The sequence below is a fragment of the Sphaerodactylus townsendi genome, linkage group LG14, assembly GCF_021028975.2.
Source record: "Sphaerodactylus townsendi isolate TG3544 linkage group LG14, MPM_Stown_v2.3, whole genome shotgun sequence".
Lineage (NCBI taxonomy): Eukaryota > Metazoa > Chordata > Lepidosauria > Squamata > Sphaerodactylidae > Sphaerodactylus > Sphaerodactylus townsendi.
Genome location: NC_059438.1, coordinates 6,398,951 through 6,420,573, shown reverse-complemented (window position 1 = coordinate 6,420,573; position 21,623 = coordinate 6,398,951). Strand labels below are relative to the sequence as shown.

Here is a 21,623-nt window from a genome sequence, read left to right as displayed (position 1 = left end):
ACTTTCACTTGTTTTATCCTTGGGCAAACCAGATATGAGTTGGGCCTTGTGGCCCATTCTGATGTGTTGTATCTATTGCCCCAATGAAAAAGCACGGCCGAGTGCCTGGCGCGGGCCCGCTTTAGCTGCGGGCTGGAAGTGGGACCCTAGGTGAAAGCTTTTAAGGCCATTGACTCTTTAAGCAAGGGCAATGACGTAGCTTCAGAGCTCGGCCCGCGCATGCGCGGGAGCCGAGCTTGGAACCATTGCAGTCCCAAGATAGCGGTGGGCTGCGTCATAGCCAGTAGCATCCACGTGGGGCAAGCTCAGTCTTGCCCTGGATGCCGGAGAACAAACCCACCCGTCCGTCCCTGTTTTGTCACAGTTTTTTATTATGTTTAGGTTTAATGCTGTTGTTTTGTCATAGCCGGCTGGCGGATTGCGCATGGGGGGCGATCTGTTAAAAGGGGGAGCGGCGGGAGCTCTCCTGGTGTAACACCTCCTTAAGAGGTGGGAGTGGAGCAAGCCGATGATCAGGACGCCTGGCAGGGGCTTCCAGGCTTGTTCCCTAGCAGCAGATTGGAACAGGCACCAGACAGGGATCTATCTGTCTGGCATGCCCCACTACAATCTTGCCCTTTGCAGTCAATTCCTCCAGCAGGCGGGCTGAGGAATTCAGTTGGCTCTGGGGGACTGCACTTGTGCTGCCCAGATGCTTGGATCACCCCCTCCATGCTGTGCCATTTTGCTTCCTTATTTACTCCTTGTTAATAAATTTCTCTGGCTATGGCCAAATTTATTTTACCCACAAATAAGTTTGTCACGTGTTTATTGGTCATTTGGCTGGCTCCAGCCCATGGGTTCCCTTCTCGGCCTGCAATGCACCTTCCATTCCCATACTGTTTCTAAAAAACTTGTGTTGCTACACTGGGGAGATAAATGCCCACCCCCACTCATCCAATGGATTGAGGACCTCACAACCTTATCAACATTTGAACATATTGCATGTAGACATAATGGACATAATTTTCAATACCTTTTATAGAGGCATATTTGTAGACTTGCCTCCATTGTTGCAATATTTTGTTGCATTTTTAATTTCTTTCTGTTTGAGGGGTTTGATTTGTAATAAAAAAGAAATTCTGTTGTCCCAGGTGGGGACCTAGGAGATTCTTGGCTAGGTTTGAAGGGGGCTCAGCTGGAGTGGGAGTTATGCAATGTGTCTGTAGAGATCTGATAGTGATGGGCTTCAGGAAAAGGTCAAGAGAGCTGTTCAGGACCCAGGAGAGCTCCTAAGTGGGAGACATTTTCTTCTACTTGGTTCCAGGACCCAGGAGAGCTCCTAAGTAAGAGACATTTTCTTTTAATAGGTTTCAGGACCTGGGAGAGCTCCTAAGTGAGAGACATTTTCTTCGAATAGGTTGTACAGCACCTGAAGATCAAACCAGGATTGCTGAGTGTCCAAGCAACATGTTTTCGCATAAATTTAAATGGGCAGGGTTCTACACTGGGATTCTTGGCATAACTGTATGGACAATGCAGGTACCAGATGACTTCTGAACAAAGTCCCTCTCAGAACTGTTATCAGAGGCATCTAGAGACTAGAATGATATCATGCTCCCATGATCAGGTTTGTTGACTTTATTTTTGATTTATTTATAGCCCTGTCCTTGGGGTAGGGGTGGGAGAAGCAACTCCTGGAGGTGGTGCAGGACCACACCAGTTGATTTGCTGTCTTTGGGACACTTATCCCTTGGGGCACTTACCACAGGGGCAAATATGTTGGCTGGAGATCTCTGCAGGCTCCTGTGTTCAGTGCTCCCACGCTGCCACCAGCCCCGTCAGCACAGCAGGGTTCCTGAAGGTGGAGCCAGTGTTAGTTGAATTCCACCCTGAGTTTGTGACCAGTTGAGCTGAGGCCCGGGCCATGGATTTATGCCACCCTTTTGGGTAAGCATGGATCCATTAAGCCCTATGGAGGCTTTCTGGCAACAGAGTTTTTGAGTGGAGTTCACTCTCCCCACACCACTGGAAAGCCTCTGGAGGTGGCAAGGCAGCCCCGCAGCAGTGCTGTCCTCAGCTGCCCAGGGCTATGGATTGGGCTGTTAGATATTTATAGTCTCCTTAAAACATTGTTTCTCCTGACTCCATTTTATCCTTACAATAGTTATGTGTGGTAGATCAGGCTGAGAGGGCATGACTGATTTAAGGTTACCCTGTGTGTAGAGTGTTCAGGTCTAACCACCACTAATTGGGAATTGGGTTAGAAGCATTGAGGCAGGCGCACATGCAGTGAATACATGCAGTTTGTGAGTATGGTTAGGCCTACATCAGTTTTGTTCCCCGGGGCATGAACTTTGCTTCCAAGGAGGTGGTCGTGCATCTGGAGGCAACTTACTGTATAATACTACCCAGTCTCTGGATTGCCTGAGGAAATTACAAACCACAGGAGATTAATGCATGTGCTAGATGAAATGAAATACATCCAGTTTCATGAGCTGGAGCGGGCTGAGATGAGTGGACTCCTCAGATATTTAACTGAAGATGATACTGTTGATTGGATGCTTCAACCCAAGCATTGGCACACTCCCACAGAGAATATAACAGTACATCTCACCCGCTGACCCTCAGTGGCCAGATCAACATATTGATGCAGATTAAAATAGGATGCCCTTGCAATAAACTTGACTTGAAAGCTCTCTGCATTTTTTGCTTACTGTAGAGAAATGTGGGCCTTGTGCAGAAGGGTCTGAAAAGAGAAGAAGAATTTGGATTTATATTCCCTCCTTTATCTCCTGTAAGGAGACTCAAAGGGGTTTACAAACTCCTTTCCCTTCCCCCTTCACAACAAACACCCTGTGAGGTAGTTGGGACTGAGAGAGTGCCAAAGAACTGTGACTGGCCCAAGGTCCACCACAGACTTTGTGTGTAGGAGTGGGGAAACAAATCTAGTCCACCAGACAAGAGTCCGCTGCTCATGTGGCGGAGTGGGGAATTAAACCTGGTTCTCTAGATTAGAGTCCACCATTCACTTGGAGGAGTGGGGGTATCAAACCCTATTCTCCAGATTAGAGTCCACCTGCTCTTAACTGCTACACCATGCTAGGTCTCACATTGAGCAGCCAGGGTGAAAATCATATGTAATCAAAGATTGCCAAATGGCCGGTTTGAAACCTGGATGAACTTGTCAGCCCAGCTACCTGTTGAAGTTGGCCGATTTATGGCTTAATGGATAATAAGGAGCAACTTCCCTGGCTGGTCTTCTCCAGAGAGGATTATTCATCCTCTCTGTTGTCAGAAAGATAACTACTTCCTTCTGCTCCAGTGCCACCATTCCAGATAGCTGTTCTGAATCAGCCAAGAAAGCTTCCTTCCAAGCTCTTTATAGGATTAGAGTTCCTCTCCATAGAGAAGAACCTAAGATGTGTCCTCCGGATCAGTCAGATGTCCATCCAGTGCAGCAACCTGATCCCCATAGTGACCAAACATCTGCCTTGGAGGGCATAGAAGCCAAGGATTGTTCCCTTGATTCTGCCTCCAAAAACTGGTATAAAACTGGTTTAGTGCCTTTGGAAAAATTCCCTTCACTTGGGGCTCACATCCTGATATTTCAAGGTTTGAGGCTTGCAAACCCCTACACGGGTTTTAAAATCTGCTTTCTGTTGGCAGGATCCAAGAAGCCAGGAGGGAAGTTGGTTGCTATCAGAGCATTGCCCATCTCAGGAATCACCCAGCCAAGTACCGAGCCATCAAAGAGTTAGGAATGCAAATAGCTCTCCCAGCCAAAGGCAGTAAAATGGCCAGGTCACACCTTGGCTGGAATTTGACACATAGAAGGTGACAGAGACCTGGGATGGGGGAGGCTTAAGTGAATCTTTCTGGAGACCTCCAGAAGAGAAGGTTTGACCCTCAAAGGTAAAGAGGTGAGCACACAGAAGAGAGAAATTTTCCTGAGACGAAGAAGGGCAGGAAGGAGATCCCAGGAGGCAAATGGCAAGGGGCCTGGCCAAAGGCTCCAAAGTCAGGAGTGCTTTGATTGTGTGTTCCTGCATTGCAGGGAGTTGGACTTGGTGGCCCTTGGGGTCTCTTCCAACTCTGATACTATTAAAGTAGTGCGATGTTTTTACAATCCTGTAACTTTTAAATTTAAAGGCCTTGCCTTAGAACAAGACCATCTAGGGCACAGTTAGAATTGAGGGACAGAGGACTATGGGTGTAGTGGCTAAGAGCAGGTGGACTCTAATCTGGTTCGATTCCCCGCTGTTCCACACGAGCAGCAGACTCTTAATCTAGTGAATCAGGTTTGGCGGAATTCTGAAATCGAATAGTGGATGGTAGTTCACTGCAGGAGAAGTACAAGAGAACCTCTCCAAGAGTCTGGCAGAGTTGGGAGAGCAGCATGCCTCTGGGTGGAGACTCAGGATGACCACCGGATGCCTGGATGCTTTGGAGGGCTGAACCAGGATGGGTCAGCAGGACCATTTCCACACAGTGCATCTGAACGTAGAAAACCTCTGTAGTCACTTTAGCTGGTGTACTCTGTCTCAGTTGAGGTGCAGCAGTCGAGAAAATTGTACGCTTCCGCATTAGGATATAGTCCCGGACGAATATGAGAACTAGTATTCATTTTTATGCTCTGCCTTTGTCAAAACCATTATTTTGTGCATTATTGAACATATAATTTTGACAAAGGCCATTGCTTTCACATCCTGCACGTGAGCTCCCAAAGGCACCTGGTGGGCCACTGCGAGTAGCAGAGTGCTGGACTAGATGGACTCTGGTCTGATCCAGCAGGCTAGTTCTTATGTTCTTAATGTTGTATGATTAAACTGAGTGCCAAAATGTATTTTTACTTTCAAACGGACGGGCGGGGAGCGTGGGAGAGCAGGGCTAGGTAGGCTGTAGGACCCAGGCGGGATCTGGTTTCTTTCCTAACATTTCCTTGCTAGGAAACAGCTGTCACAACCTCCAGAATCCTCTGTTTTTACCCACAGCAGAAGGGAAACAGGAGTGCTTATACATTTTTCCCTATAGATGTATAAGCAGCTTATGGGTGGAGTTTTTCAGCAGGGGAGGAAAGGGTTTTCGAGTCCTTCTCTTCCCCCACCCCCCAATTTTCCCCTCCAAAAGGCATCCCAGTTGGATGCATTTGGGTTTTTTAAGAGTGTCATAAAATGTTCAGATGACTAAATGTGATATGTAAAGAGACCTACCATCACCAGGCTGCAGTGCAAGTGAGAGAGGTCTTTACTTCTCGATCTCACTGGCAAGCACAGAGGTCTTTGGAAGGGATGGTCTACCCTTATTAGATGAAAGTCAGAAATGGCAGGAGTGGTTCCCCCTTGCTGTTTCTGATCTCCCTTTGCCTCCATCTCAAACAAGAGCACCTTGGAAGAAAATGCTGCACTGCTGGGTGCCCTCGCCAGAATCCCTTTCTCCCCGTGGGTGGCATGGTGGACCCCTGCCCCTATAATCCATCTTTCTTTACATTAGCCACCTCAGTGAGCAGGGGATGGCAGATTTCTTCACAGCGCTGGTTTATTATGCCTTGTGTGACAGAGGATATGAATCATTTGATTGCTCTCTCTTTGGAATGGGAGAAAAAGAACATGTCAGTTTTCCTGCTGAGTTACTTGCCTCAAATGGCCAGATGAGCCGTTCTGGTTGACAGGCTGGTCTAGAAAATTGGACTAAGTATCTGATTTGCTCAGACAAGGCCCGTGGGGCGGCCAGGGTCTACCTCCATTGTACTGAGGTGGCCCTGAGGTGCAACAATACATGAATGGGGTACCTGCTGGGGAAAATAAAGGAAGAACAGCCGGGCTATGAAGGTGGCCAGGTAGCCTTGACTCTCCAGACCCAAAGCACTTCTTTACTCCAGGAGCAGCTCCCATGGGCCTACTTGAGAATAGAGGCCTTCTTTGAAGAGGGGGTGCTGCCAAATTTCCCACCAGCATTTCAACTCAAAAAGCTCCTCTTTAGATTTCCCTTCCCACTTGCGCAACTCAAGCCAACAGCAATTTTACCCCGGTCCACTTGTTAATGCAGATTTTCCATGCCTTTGAATGCAAACCATTTTTATGTTTGTGGGTTTTCTTTTGTTTTTGATAAGGGACTTTTGAAACGGTATGACGAGACGCTTCCTCAAAGTCAACAGATGAAAACTGAAATTAAAAATGGCACATTCTTGCATCCGTGTTTGAAAGTGAGGCTCCAATTGTGAAGGAAAGAGTAGGAAGGAAAATGGGGGAGATCCCAGTTTGAGGGGCCTGGCTTCCCAGGGGCAGAAGAGAAAGGGTCAGAACAAAGGTTCAAGGAGATGACTGTGTTCTTATCAACCACTGTATTGTGGTGCAGTGGTTAGGGTTTTGGTCTATGAACTGAGAGACTCAGGTTTAATCTCTGCTGTACCATGGTAATCCCTTTGTGGTTTAATTTTTCCGGATTTGTTGATCTCCTGTATGGCCTTCGGAAGCAAGATTGACGTGACTTCCTTTTGTGGTTTAGTGCCAGTGAAAACAGTTCTATTGAGAGAGACTTGGATTAGATGGGTTTTTGTTTGTTTGTTATGAAAGCCACTTTGGAGTATCAGATTCTATAGCAAACTAACAGAAGAAGAAATAGCACTGTAGCAGAAAAAGAAACTTGAGTGTAATAACCCTTGCCAAAGCTGGACATTTTCCTTCTAATGTGGCTTCAATTGCCTGTTTCTGAAAATGTGTAAAAAAAAAAAGAACTTAAAATCTGTAAAAATTGAATTTTTAACCCTTCAGTTGCACAAGAGATCCAACATGGTGTGTAGGGGTTTCAGTGCTGTGCTAACACCCATATTCAGACAATGTCCTTGGTTTCTCCTGACCATCATTTCTGCCCGTTATAAGAAAAGGGCTCATGGTTTCTTCCTCTTGACTGCAATAGCTGACTATCCACTTAATCATTGGACTTATTGTATTGTCGAAGGCTTGTTGTATGTAACAGACTTCCCTCTGTGATACACCTCTGAAGATGCCAGCCACAAATGCAGGTAAAACATTAGGAACTAGATCTACCAGACCACGGCCACACAGCCCGGAAAACCCACCACAACCAATTGGACTTATTGTTTGCCTGTGTGCAAAAACAGAATACTGGTAGAATAATCCTGATGGTTTAACTGTTGAAATGTTTAATAATTCTGCTGTTGGATTGGATTTTTTTTCATAGTTTGTAATCTGCCTTGAAACTCATTGAGAAAGGTAGGCTATAAACGAAAATATTAATAATTAAATTTTACATTTCCATTCTCTGTGGAAGAAATTGGGTTGGGAAAAATTTGGCATCGAGTCATATGAGTCCTCTGCCCCCTTCCACTGTCGGTCAAGACACTTGGTTACCGCCTCTAAAAGATGTGTGGTAAATGCCCACGTTTAGAAGCCAGGATTCATCCACAGGCAAAGTAGTCAAGCAAAAAAAAAAAAACACAACCCTTTTCAAATAAATCTTTGTGGAAGAAAAGATGTTTGACAGCTACAGACTGCCTGTTGTGGAAAGGGGGATTAAGCCGATGAAAATGAAGCTGGTGGTATCTCACTTTTGTCAGAATTATTCTATGAATAAGTCACTGCTTCTTTTTTCTTTGCAGGTCATGGTAACCATAAAGAAAGCAGCCCTTTTCTCAACAACTCTGAAGCTGGCAAAGGAGGAGACTATTATGACAGAAATTTGGCCTTGTTTGAGGTAAATGCACCCATGGTTTATATGTGTTCCTTGTTGTCTCTGAAAAGAACAGCCCTGCTAGGTTGAGCCCATGAGCCCATCTTGTTTTCCCACAGTGGCCAACCAGAAAGACTATGAGTACAGCAGAAAGGCCAAAGTGTCCCCCATGGTTGCCCTCAGCAACTGGTATTCAAAGGTACACTGTGTCTGAATGAGGAGGCTCCATTGAGCCATTATGACAAATAGCCACTGAATCCCTTTGAAAGCCCCCTAAGCTAGTGGATATTTTTATAGCCTGTGGCAGTACTTTTTTAACACTCTTGTGGTGCCTCTGGCTGGCATCTATGCTCTCCCTTTGGTCCCTTTTTTAGCAAGCCAAAATTGTAGAGAGCTGACAGTGTTCAGGGTTTTTTTGATGAAAATAAGAGATAGTAAACCTACTCTGTAGGCTGTGGTGAGGCGCTGGTCTTAGGGCAGAGAATTTTTCTGCAATGGTGTCTAAACTGTGGAACATCTGAATCTATTATACTGAATCGACTCCTGTACAAACATTACCTTGGGTCTTCCAGAGGCAATCTTCACACATCAGGAAACTGAAATTAGGCTGGTGGTCAGAGCTGCCCCCCCACCCCCAGCCTTTTGCCCCTGTGGTTTTAAATCTTTTTCTCTGCGATGAATGGCATCAATGTGGGTAGGAGGGAAGAACAATGTAAGCTTCTTTGGCTGCCCCAGGGGGGAAAGTCTGGATATAGATAAATGAAAAATAAGTTAATAAATGTCACTCCAAAGAACAATCACCCACAGTTCTGGATCAATACCTTAAAATACTTCTGAAATGTCTTGGTCATCTGCTGGCATTATCATTTTGATCTCGGAACCTTCACTGTTGCATCACAGAATAGAATCCTCAACCCTTAGCCCAGAACACAAGCAGAGGTGTTTGGCCTACTATGGGATGTGTAGCCATGTCTAACAATGAGTCCTGGGAAGATGGATCTTCATTGGTTCGTTCCTCTGCTGTTTTATCCCTCTAATTGGAGCCTCAACAGAACAAGCTATTCTAACTATTTCATGCTTTTTAACAGATCTTCGTTATTTGGGTTTCTGTCTCTTTACAGTTGTTAGAATTTCTGTCCTGTTGAACACACATATAGTCTACCTTTACATTCATACATCTGTTTGTAACAAACAGCCAATGCTCTTGTGGAGGTTTCTATCATATGTTCAGCTGCATGTGAGTTGACTGTAACATGAGAAATACTCAACCCAATATAAAGAGTAATTATCAAGTGCACATGGACTGTACATTCGGTTACTGCAACTTGTAAAGAGGGCTTCTGTGATGTGCCTCAGTCTCTGTGGCAGTCATTTTGCCATGCTGCCCCTTGGCTGTTCTCAGAAGCATCCCGAGGCTCAACATGATGGGAGATCCTCAAATATAGATGGAGACGCAACATGACTTTGGAACACCAGCATCCTATTGGAGGGGTGTGCATACGCGCACAGGATGTCACATTGAATAATGCATTGTCAGTTCATTATATGAATAATATTGAACTGGATTTTCTTGTATTGGCAAGACCATCTAGGAGATGAACAACTGCTAAGGCGCAAAAAGAATGTGCTGTCGAGTCACAACTGACTCGAGGCGACCCCATCTACAGGGCCTTCCAGGCAAGAGACAAACAGAGGCTACCTTCCTCTGCATAGAAACCCAAGTCTTCCTTGGTGATCTCACATCCAAATATTGACCGCTGCCAATCCTACTTAACTTCCAAGTTCTGATGAACTCATGCTAAGCGGGGCTGGTAGATGTGGCCCGTGACACTGTTTCAGCAGTTATTCTGGCCTGCAATGTGCCATGTGGATTTTGGGTGTGCATTTGCATGCAAGCCGTTCCTCTTAGCTGCTCCCCTGAATGTTATGACTGCTCAGAGAATTAATGAAGGATGCTTACTAGTACGTTTTAAAAAGAGGTGCAGATTTTCTTCTTCAGATGGCATGACTTTGGCTGCCCATGGATACTATCCCCCTTTGTAAAAGGGTTCCCTGAGAACATTTTTTTTAAAAAAAAGAAATTGAATATCTGGAAAAGGAAGAACAGGGTAACATGCCTACCTTCCGGCTGGCATGAGCGAGACTAAGAACTGGCACTCTCTGCCAAAGTTCAGAGCACTTTCTGCCTCATCGGTATCAACATGGTTCACCTGCTAGGTCACTTAAAACTAGATGCCAGCAAGTAGCCACTTCACTGGGTCACAGTGAGGCACTCCATTTTGTACAAGTGGTTGCCATGGAAATAACCCTTCAGGTCCCCTGTGGCCGCCTCAGCAGGCCTGTCTTCATTCAGTTTGTTAGCTCCTTCAGCGTTTGCTTGGTTTTTGTGAAGAATGTTCTGCTGGTTAGCCTTTGCTTCTTTTCTTTTTAAAAAAACCCCACCTTGTGGCTGTTACTTGGGAACATTGCACAATTTTCAGTGATGCAGATTGGGAAACCGCTTGTGTTCAGCAAAAGTGGAGCTGCCTCGAGAAAACATTCTAGTAGTCAAATTGCTGAACCTTTCTCTCAGTTCTCTGTCCCGATGTTTTCCATTTTGTCCCTTTATAGGTTTGTTTGTAGCCTCAAATGTCAGCCAACAGCTCAGACAGGGTGGAGAGGCTCAATCGGAATGGAGTCGCTGTTCTGAGAAAGAGGACATTAATCTCATAACCCACTCTCTTGATCCTTTTAGGAACAGTTAGCATACTAGGAACATTTGCACCCCATTTTAAAAGAGCTTTAATAGCATCTTATAAAAGGAATAGGGCTTTAATGTAATGGGACAGTTCTGGAGGGCACTTTTATTAAGGGAACTGGATTGCAATCTTACTGCATTGCGTTCTGCTTTTTAAACAATTATATTTTCAGCATAGTTTATGGTATGCCACATCATAGATTGTTTTCTGTTTCTGTAATCATAGTCCCATTGCATTGTTTATTGGATATCTCACGCAGTGTGGTTGTGTTGTTTTATATTTTGCAGGCTGTCTGGAGTGTCAAGTGGGAAAGGCAGACTATTAAAATTAAATAAACAAACATTTATCATCCACAGTTCTCTGCCATTGGGCATTGTAGCCAATAAATCACTAAAACTATGATATGTTTGGGTGGTGGGGGGGGGGGAGAAGGAAATTCAGTCGTGGTGATCCTAAAAATCCCACAATGGCAGGACAAAGCGGTTACCCTTAAAACTGCATAACCAGCTCTGAACTTTGATTGCCATCCAAGTCGCAGAAGGGGTGTGTAGGGAGTGGGGGGGGGGGGCTGTTGCCAAATCCTCTTGGGACACCTTAAAAACTAACAAATGGGATAGCTGCAGTATATTTTAATCTGGCCTCTTTTTGTAATACTCCACCCCTTTGCTCTTCCGCTGATCATAGCTCTGGGTATAAATATATCAGCAGGCTGAATGCAACACTTCATGAATCTTATGGAGTAGATTCTGGCTCCTGGAAACTTAATGCCATAAATAAATTTGTTTACCTTTTAAGGTGTCACAAGACTCTTTGTCACTTAAGGTGCTACAAAGGAACTCTGTGTTTGGGACTGGGGTTTTTTTTAAGCACTCACAGACAATTTCTTCTGAAAAGGTTTTCTGAAACCAGGATCTTCACCTGGAAATTCAATACTGTCATGGAGGAAGACAGCCCATGCCCTTCTTCCAGTGGTGGGATGCAGCAGGTTCACACCACTTTGGCAGAACCAGTTGTTAAATGGTGCAAAACAACCAGTTGTTAAATTATTTGAATCCCACCAGTGCCTTCTTCCCTAAAAGGATGAGACAGTTGCCATTTTGGAACAGTAATAATGGCTTGCTTTAGTGCTGTAGTTTGCTGAGATGATGTACACTTTGAGCTTTAGTTTGCTGAGAGGATGGACAGCAAAACATTTGAAGCTTTTGGAAGTTGTATATAAAGTGCTGTCCTTACCATCATCATCATCTTTGCTTTCTTTCCTTGGCAGGAGGAACTGGATATTCGCCCAAAGGTCTCTTCCCTGCTTGGCAAACTGGTCAGCTACACAAATCTCACTCAGGGAGCTAAAGAGCATGAAGAAGCAGAGAGTGCCGAAGGCTCGAGGCGGAAAATATCGAAAGTGTGTTGCCCTTTTCAATAGCTAGCTGTTTAGGGTTGCCAATCTCCAGGTGGGCCCTGGAGATCCCCTGAAGTGATGACTGATCTCCACACAACAGAGATCAGTTCTTCTGGAGAAAATGGCCACTTCAGAAGGTGGACTCTATAGCATCATATACCATTGAAGTCCCTCCCCTTTCCAAACCACGCCCTCCTCAGGCTGTATCCTAAAATCTCCAGATATTTTCCAATCTGACAACCCTAGTTATGCAGTCGGGGATGGGAAATACCTGTGCTTGGGACCGTGGAGAGCCACTGTCATTTAGCAGAAATCCTGTCCTTGCTTCAAAAATAGACATCTTTATATAAAAGTACCTTTGTGAGCACAAGTATCCTGCCTTGCAGATCTTCTCTGATCGTGTGTTTGTAACACTGATGAATACTAATTTTTCTCCCCAGTCACCCAGCATGGGCACCTTGATGGGAGTCTACCTGCCATGTATGCAGAACATTTTTGGGGTCATTCTCTTCCTTCGACTGACATGGATGGTGGGAACCGCTGGAGTTCTTCAGTCCTTCCTCATTGTCTTAATCTGTTGCTGTTGTGTGAGTACATGGCTCTGTGGTATAGTCCCTTGTGGTATCGTCCTGCATGATGCATTTCATCAGACAAAACAAATCTGAATTAGTTGGACCATTATCTGCCTCTGTGTCTTTTGGGGGGTTCTATTGCCCTGGACACTTTAAATGCTTATGGGCTTCATCTGTTTCAGTATCTTTTCTTTACCTAATCTCAGTTGTGTTCTACATTCTAAGCATAATGAGGACATTCAGTCGTTTTATTTTTAATTTACAAAATAACATTCTGAATACTTAGGAAGCCCCCCACCCCCCGCCCCCCGCAAAGAATACAGAAATCCAATCATCTCTTCAGGTGGACCCTGAAGTACTGTGTACTTTGTACTGTGTGTGAGAGAGATCTTTGAGCTTTTAAAGGAAATTTGATACATTTTATATGCAAATCTCATACAAAGGCACCTGATGTGTACTTGATTTGTTCCAGTTGCACTGTTTGGGTTTTAGTACAGAAATTGCAGTCTTCTGATGTAGACTCAGAAACTGTTTTCCCACAAGAGATATTAAACAGATGCTGTGAAATTCATCGAAAAAGATGGTGTTCATGTGAAACAGTGTCCTGGGGTCATTTTATTTCCTCCACAGTTGCTCACAAAATCCACTTCTCTTGTCTTTTGCAGACCATGCTGACAGCCATATCAATGAGTGCTATTGCCACAAACGGGGTCGTACCAGGTAACGTCCCACTTTATTTGGAGAAAATGTAGCTTCGATCCAATTGGGATCCAGGTTGATGGCCCTGGGGTACAGGAAATCTGCATCCTTTTGGGATCAAAAGCAGCTTGGGCCTCTCCCATGACTGGCGTTTGTATGTAATCCATGGGGAGCAGCTGCTTGGATACCTCCATTCATTGTGTTAGAGTTTGAATGACGTTTTAACACAAGCCCAATCAATGGGCGGCTTGCTGCCCTTTTTGTCAGAAAATCCATCACACTGGGAAACAGCTCTGCTGGATTTCTCTTGATCAGTTGTGGCTGACAAGGGGACATACGCTTTTTGTTTGGTACAATTTAAAGGCATTTACCAACTTGGATCGATGTGATGAAATGTATGGTGTGTTGTAAATGGGTTAAAAGTGTAGAGTCATAAAGGTTAATATCGAAATAATATTCAGTTATGGAATGTTTGTGACACGACTGCAGCCCATACGACAACTGCACACAGCTTTGCTTCTCTAGCAAAAATCTAGAGAATTAGTTTTCACTTTTTTTAACAGAAAAAATTATAGTCTTCATGACCATGTAACTTCATAGAGGAAAACCTATTGAATCTTTGCTTCATGTAATTGTGGGTTTACTCGCAAGTAAATTTACCCATACATAAGAGAAAATGTGAGGGGGAAAGGACTGAGAAAAATAGTTAGAACATACAAAATGCATGAAATGATGAAAGCCAAGAGGAGAAAGGAAAAAGGAGTGAGGCGAGGGACACAAAAAAATGGTGGATCAGGTTCCAAAGGAAATGTTGAGCAAGGGCACAGGGCTGGGGAAACAGGCTGGCTTTTTGGTTGGACATTTAAAATGTTTAAAGAATACCACATTGTAAGGGAAGCTGGCTTGGAAACGTTCCAGCCAAAAGAATAGTCACAAAAGGATTTTCAAATACAATGGATTAAAAGGAAAATGAAATGTTTCAAGGTTGAAGGGGGGGGGGGATTTGAAGTACAAAATACCACAGAAGAAACAATTTAATAAAGTCCCAGAAACGTTTTAAGTGACTTGTGTGGAAAATACCATTGTGTTATTTTTGAGGTTACCTAGCTTGTAATCAGTATCTTGCTGAGAAGAATTCTCCCCTCTTCCACACTACAGCTGGTGGCTCTTACTTCATGATCTCAAGATCATTGGGTCCGGAGTTTGGTGGAGCAGTGGGCTTGTGTTTTTACTTGGGGACAACTTTTGCAGGTGCCATGTACATCCTTGGTGCCATTGAAATCCTGCTGGTAAGTAGATCTGAATAGCAGGTAGCAAAGTTTGGTCCAAGAGTGGTATCAAGCAACAATAGTCCAGTGATATTTTCTTATTGCAGCCAGCCCCAATGGCACACAGTGCAGTTGGTCACACATTTGCGTTGGTCACAACTTCTGTCTGAATGGGATGTTCAGTACAAAAAAAGGGGAGGATTGATATAAAATTTCCATAGATTTTGAAGGCATGGGGGTGGAAGAGAGCTGTATTTTATTCAGAAAAAGAACCCAGAAATATTGGGGAAATGGAAATATTTTATCTAGCTTGTTTTACTGCTTGAATACCCTTAAATTCATTGTTTGTAATACATGCATATAACTGCACTGCTTGACTTGTTTGTAGTATGCCTTCCTTGATTTTCTACAAACAAAAATATGAATATACCCAATATTGGTGGGGGAAACATACTGATATTCTCTGTATGTGCTATTAGAGATCTGAAAACAGCAGGAGGGGAGGGGAGAAATATGTTTTATTACAAAATGTATTTGGACAGAAACGGTCTCATATAGTTACAGCAGAACTTCCAGTATATTTACATACCAAGTTAAATGTTATAACGTTAAAAACGTGAACTCTTCAAGTATTACAGTTCAGCATTCTAAATGTGGAAAATATTAGTCACGCTTAAACAATTACTGTATCCTTGAAAGTCTTGTGTACTTCTACAGAATCCGCATGCATAATCATTCTCTAATGCAATGGGTTGTCTGACATAAAAACCTTCATGCCACACATTAAGGGTAACCACCTGGCCTCTTCAAGAAATCATTTTACTTGTTCCAAAAGATAGGAAATACTTCATAACAGTGCTTTATTTTTTGTATTGACTGTGGTTTAGAATGCTTTCATTATTCTAATAGAATATGTGCTGGCCATTTTACACCTAGGTTCAGTGACAAGCTAGAGGCCTATGAAGAATCCCAGAAGCGGGGGCAACAATTTCAAAATACCCCCACCTCTTTAAAATTCCCCACTAGGATTCTCTAAACTTTCAAAGTCTTAAGCAGATTGACTTCTCCATTTCCCCATTTAAAGTTGCTCTCAACCCCAGCTGCTCTCAAAGCTTATTTAGTTCTCATCTGGCTGTTTTGAGGGGCAGGGTTCTTTCTTGTTGGATTACTCCACTTCTGAGGGTCCCTCTGCTTCCAGTTTTCACGTATAAAGCCCTTTGTATCCTTGAAGTGCTGCCTGTCTCTGCATGTTCCCTTCAGGTAGCTTTGATTCCTCCCAGCAAGGTCGTTCAGTTTTCATTGTCTGGGGTACGTTCTGCAATGATCTGGGCTTGGGTTTTGTGTATGTATGTGTGCCTGCCCCGTGCTTTATGGAACAGCCCTCTGGAAGGACTGAAGAGGACTTTGATGCCCCTGGCTTTCCAGTGAGACTATAAAACTCAATTATTCCAGAAAGTGTTTGGGGCAATCTGATCTTGGGCAAGAAAATTGATTTTTTTTTTCTGACTGTGACAAAGGTGCTTTTATACTGGTTATTTTAATGATGTTTTAAAAGTATTTTAGATTTTAAGAAAAGTTTGATGTGCTTTGTGAAGTGGCCCCCAACATAATGCCAGTGGGATTGCAAATGCCTTAACAGTCCAGGTGCTCGGGAGCAGCAGCAGCAGCAGAAGGCCATTGCTTTCACATCCTGCATGTGAGCTCCCAAAGGCACCTGGTGGGCCACTGCGAGTAGTAGAGTGCTGGACTAGATGGACTCTGGTCTGATCCAGCTGGCTTGTTCTTATGTTCTTATGTGGGCTCCACAATGTACTCCAGCATTACTCCTGGTACCCACCAAGTGTTTTGAGAAAGCGGATGACATCTTCCCAGCAGAGCTTTTGATTGGCCATGAGCGATCTGAGTGGCTGTGCAGACTAAAGTCATGTTGTTTCGGCAACAGCTGCCTCCACAGTATTGCTTTTATTCTCTCATTCCTCTTCTCCTGTTTTTTTTAAATACTATTTTTGTACCCTGAACTTCCTTTGTGCATCTTCTTGTGTGGCTCTGCCTCTTGTGATTACCATGTTGTGGTTGCGCCTATTACTCTGCGTTAAAATTCCAAAGGTTCCCACAGGCTCAGAAAGGTTGGGGATCCCTGGTTTAATGTGTACGGTTCGGTGTATTTTGTTGTCCCACACCTACTCCTGAGTTGCCAGGAGGAAGGTGGGCTCAGAAACATTTGAAATAAATTTGGCACATGTCTGTTGTTTTTTGTATACCTGAACAGTCCTCCTTTCTTCTCCTGAATAAATAGGGAACTCTGGTCTCACGCCTGTGCTTATGTGTGGCTTTCATCCTGTGTACTGAGGCCGGCCAGTTTGCTACTGAGGCAGTGATAAATCAGGTAGCGCCAGAGCAAAACAAAGTTGCACTAATAGCTGCTACAACAAAGAACCACCCAAAATAGCTGCTTCCCTTTGAAAAATATGAAAGCGTGTAGTGTTCAGACCTTCCGAGAGAGCAGAAAAATATAGTCATCTTTATATTAGCAAAGCCGTTGATTAAAATGTGTTGAAAGGGAAGAAGCTCCAAGTTAGAATTACTGATAACTATGTGTGGATATTACCGTAAATTACTCCACTGTATTTATTACCGTAAATTATTCCAATGTATTACCGTAAATTATTCCACTGTATTTATGATAGCGGGGAAGGCATATCATCATTTGCTTGCTTTTGTGAAGGGGGGGAGATACTAAGGTTGCATCCCAACTCTTTCAGACCTACATCGCCCCCCAGGCTGCCATTTTTCACTCCACGGGAGTCCACGACACGTCCAGCGCCAGCCTCAACAACATGCGAGTTTACGGGACTCTATTCCTCACCTTCATGGCCGTGGTGGTTTTCGTCGGCGTGAAATACGTCAACAAATTTGCTTCTCTCTTTCTGGCATGTGTCATAATATCTATTTTGTCCATCTATGCCGGGGCCATCAAATCCATCTTTCATCCTCCTGCTTTTCCGTAAGTAAAACTCATTTAAGTAGGCCAGTGTGTGGGTTTGTAGACAGGGCTCTCAAACTGTAACACAGGGCCCAGAATTTAATATATTTAACCCAACATCTGGCTCTTTACTCGATATTTTTCCTCTAACCACCTTCCCCCATTTTATTTTGCTTTCTCTTTAAAAAGAAAACTTTAAAAGGGCAGGATACATCTTTGGGCAATAATGTGGTCCAGTGCAGATATAAGAGCAGCTTGAATAGCCCAGACAAGTTCAAGCTTGTCAGAAGCTGGAAGCTAAGCAGGGTCAGCCCTGGTTAATAATTGGTTGGGAGACCATAGGGTCGATATTCAGCACCAGGTAATGGCAAGCCATTTCCCAATGTCTCTCGCCTTAAAAAAAAAAAAACCATGAGGGGTCCATTGTGACTTGATGGCACTTTATTATACCTAACAGTCCAAATTACTATCTAAATTCTGGTTGTGGTTAACAGATGGGGATGCAATTTTTGTGTTAAAAGAACCCCAGAATTGGAATATTAGGTTGGATCCAGCAGTACTTATCTCGCTGTGGAAGGCACTCTTCAGTTTATAGGGAAACAAATGGAGCTGTGTTAGGAAAGTGCAAAATGCAAAACAAATATAAAAAAGGGTACAAAACAGCAAACTTCTAATCTCTTCCCAGCGTTTGCATGTTGGGCAACAGAACTCTTTCAAGGGACCAGTTTGACATCTGTGCCAAAACAATGGTGGTTGACAACATGACCCAGCCCACCAAGCTGACGGAGAACTTCTGCCCAAATTACAACCTCACCTCTGAGGACTGCGATGAGTACTTCCGCTTCAATAATGTTACAGAAATTGCAGGGATTCCTGGCGCTGCCAGCGGCATTTTGAAAGGTACAATTGTGAACTGGCACAGCAGTTAGCGCTATAGTGGTTGAGAATGGTGGACTCTAATCTGGTGAACCAGACTTGATTCCCCACTCCTCCACATAAGCAGTGTACTCTAATTGGGTCAACCAGGTTGGATTCCCCGCTTCTCCACATGAGGGAAGGACTCTAATCTGGTGAACTAGCTTTGTTTTCCCTGCTCTTCCACAAGAAGCCTGCTGGGTGTCCTTGGACTTGTTACAGTTTTTCAGAACCCTCTCAGCCTCACTTAATGCACAAGGTGTCTGTTGTGGGAAGGGGAAGGGAAGGTGATTGTAAGCTGCTTTGAGACTCCTGAAAGGTAGATAAAATGGAGTATATGTGTGACTGCAGCATGTGAGTGAATCCAGCGCTGTTGTTCACTTTAGCCCCCAACTAGTGCTTGATTGCTACTTGCCCACTATTGCTCAGTTCCTCTCTTGGGGACTGAAGTGCCCCACGGCTGGCTGCCTGCCTCAGGAGGGTTGCTCCCATCTCCAGCTCTCTGCAGCGGGACAAGCAGCTGTTCACAGCTGCATCAGTGAAGGAGAGAGGTGAGCACAAGGCCCCTCCATCGCAGCTAAAGGCCACCTTTTCGGTGCTCGCTCACCTAGCCCGTCTTTGCCCTGCCTTGATTTTGGAAATGAGAGTACCTTGTGCCCCAGTGTCTGGGATGAAAAGTGACCAATTGCAAACAACCAGTTATAGGGCACCTCATTCACCTGAAATGGAAGAAGAGGTGGTGGCAACAGCTGTACCTGAGTGCCATCCACCTGCTGCATTACGGATCAGCATTTGATTGGTTGATATACTACAGCAGCTACACGAATCCAGAGGGCATTTGGCGTGCATTTATATCCTTACTGATTGTCTTCTCGCCAGCGGTACATCCAATGCAACCAACTTAGATTTTCTAAGTTATTTGTACGGAGTGTTTTCCTGTGATGACTGATAGATGTTCCATTAGCTCATTCTCTCTTTGGTCCCATGTTTATCATATCTCTCCTCCCCCAAGATAACATCTGGAGTAATTATTTGGAGAAAGGAGAGATCCTGGAGAAAGCTGACCACCCATCTGTGGATGTTTCTGGACACAACAGTAAGCTCCACCTGTACGTTTATGCAGACATAGCAACATCTTTCACAGTGCTCGTAGGCATCTTCTTTCCTTCTGTGACAGGTAAGGATGCTGAATATTTTCTGGGCGCTTCCTGTCTCTCTGCGTGTTTGTGCCTGTGTGTGTGCCTTCATATATTAAAAGCTTATTTTTCTTTTGAAGGGATCATGGCTGGCTCAAACCGATCCGGAGACCTCAAGGATGCCCAGAAATCTATCCCTATTGGGACAATCCTGGCCATTGCCACCACGTCTCTAGTCTGTATCCTTTTAAAAAACCACAAGAAAAATCAAAGTTACTGGAAGAGGTTTTGTGTAACAGACTTCCCTCTGTGATACACCTCTGAAGACGCCAGCCATAGATGCAGGCGAAAAGTTAGGAACAAAATTTACCAGACCACAGTCACACGGCCCGGAAAACCCACCACAACCAGTTGAATCCAGCCGTGAAAGCCTTCGACAATACATAAACAAGTTAATTGGTCACCCAAATTGTTATAGTACTTGATCATAGGACCTACATGGACAAAAGGCAAGGTGGATAGGGGAACTGAATGAGTCTAAATGCGGTATGCTGGCTGGATCCAAACCAGGAAGGTATTCAACCAGCCCCTCATTTTCTTGCTGTGTTTGCACTTAGCTAAGTTGGAGCATTCAGGTAGATAGAAAGTACCTGTCAGTCACCAAAAACTCCTGCCTGGACCCTCCAATTATGCATGCTTATATTGGGCATTTCCTCTGTGTTTTCATAATTGTACCATCATAAATGATTTTTTTTGTAAATGTGAAGTTCTGCCATTGTCAGAATCAACTATGTTATTGCTAACCTTCTCAAATGTCTAACTAGCTTCCTTAGCTAAATGTGTTGTGTTCAGATTTCAGCTGCGTAGTGCTTTTCGGAGCTTGTATTGAAGGTGTTGTTCTCAGAGACAAGTAAGTGGCCCTCAAGCTTAAAGTGTGCTCTGTGTGTGTGTGTGTGTGTGTGTAAGATTTTGTCTCTTGATTCTGTTCTTCACAAAATTGCTACGTCCTACTTATTTTGTGTGGTATTTTTACCAGCTGCTTCCAATGCAGAGCTGTAGGTATTTTAGGTATTTTACTAAGTGTAGAAAAGCACAGAATGCTATTGCTTAGCATGCTTGCAATTCTCAGTTTTAATTTTTAAGATGCTTATTCTTAGTCCCTATAACCTCGGATATGCTCTTTGCCAAAGTAAATGATGTAAATGCATGTTTAATCTGCATAACGATATAGGCTGCAGAATCTAGTTTACCTTGATTGAATGTGGACTTCATTTTTTATTAGTGCAGAAAGACCTGCTTTCCTGATCCTTTGCCATGTGAATGCTGGTTTGTTACACATGGCACTGGCTAAGGCTTGCCCCAATCCGCTGTATGCACCAAGCATATGAGCCTGAAACACTCTTTTGGCACAAGAGGATTGCATGGTATAGCTGCATTCAGAACGTAAAGGATATTTTGGGATGTGATTGTAATACTTAAACCAGCTAATGTTGCATCTCAGATAGCTATTCGGATCACTTGAAAAAGTGAAATTTGAGTAATGTTGACTCTGTTCTAATGCTTTGTGCCTTCATTAGATCATCATGTTTGTCTTAAGCCTTAAGGGTTTAAATAAGGCTTTAAATAAACTTGCAGCTTTAAGTAGATTTCTATGCCAATAAAGGCTTGCTTCTTCGCTTTAAGTAAATATGTGTAGCTAAGCAAGGAGAGACATGTGTAACTATTTGGAACATTTTGTTGACTAAGTGGCCTGGCTCCAAAGTGGCTCCAAAGCACTTCTGTTTTTATACCTGGGATCGGGTCACCAATTCTCCTCTGCCCTTGGTGCCCTCTCCCCTTCTATAGGGGCTTCTAGCCCTCAGGAACAGCTCTTCAGTTTTGTGTGTATGTGTGCAAGTGCATACACACAGGAAGAATAATAGAAGCATAGAATTGGAAGAGACCAACAGGGCCATCAAGTCCAATCCCCTGCCATGCAGGAACACACAATCAAAGCACTCCCAACATAGGTTCATCCAGCCAAGAACAAAGTCCTACTTCATGCCACTGTTGGTAATCACTTCGGTAAATGCATTTTAATTCACACACCCTTCCAGTGTTGAAATAGAAACTATTGTGACTGTACGTTTGGAATATTATGTATGAATAACAGTTTGTTCTATGAAAAATGCCTTGAAGGTTCTTTCGCTAATTTAAGGAGGGAAAGCCTTAAATAATTTTAGAAAATGCAGTCCAAGTCTCTTGA

General features: G+C 43.9%; 1 protein-coding gene across 3 annotated transcripts in view; it reads left to right on the top strand.

The window, feature by feature from the left end:
- The window catches only part of SLC12A4 (solute carrier family 12 member 4), a 55,803-nt gene that overhangs the window by 21,106 nt on the left and 13,074 nt on the right, over positions 1-21,623 (top strand). For all 3 annotated transcript variants that reach the window (XM_048515690.1, XM_048515689.1, XM_048515691.1), the window contains exons 2-11: positions 7,601-7,695; positions 11,677-11,808; positions 12,246-12,392; positions 13,043-13,097; positions 14,235-14,365; positions 17,107-17,348; positions 18,013-18,227; positions 19,255-19,419; positions 19,519-19,617; positions 20,231-20,288. In XM_048515690.1, the coding sequence (XP_048371647.1) occupies positions 7,601-7,695; positions 11,677-11,808; positions 12,246-12,392; positions 13,043-13,097; positions 14,235-14,365; positions 17,107-17,348; positions 18,013-18,227; positions 19,255-19,419; positions 19,519-19,617; positions 20,231-20,288 (1,339 nt within the window). The remainder of the gene's footprint in view (positions 1-7,600; positions 7,696-11,676; positions 11,809-12,245; positions 12,393-13,042; positions 13,098-14,234; positions 14,366-17,106; positions 17,349-18,012; positions 18,228-19,254; positions 19,420-19,518; positions 19,618-20,230; positions 20,289-21,623) is intronic.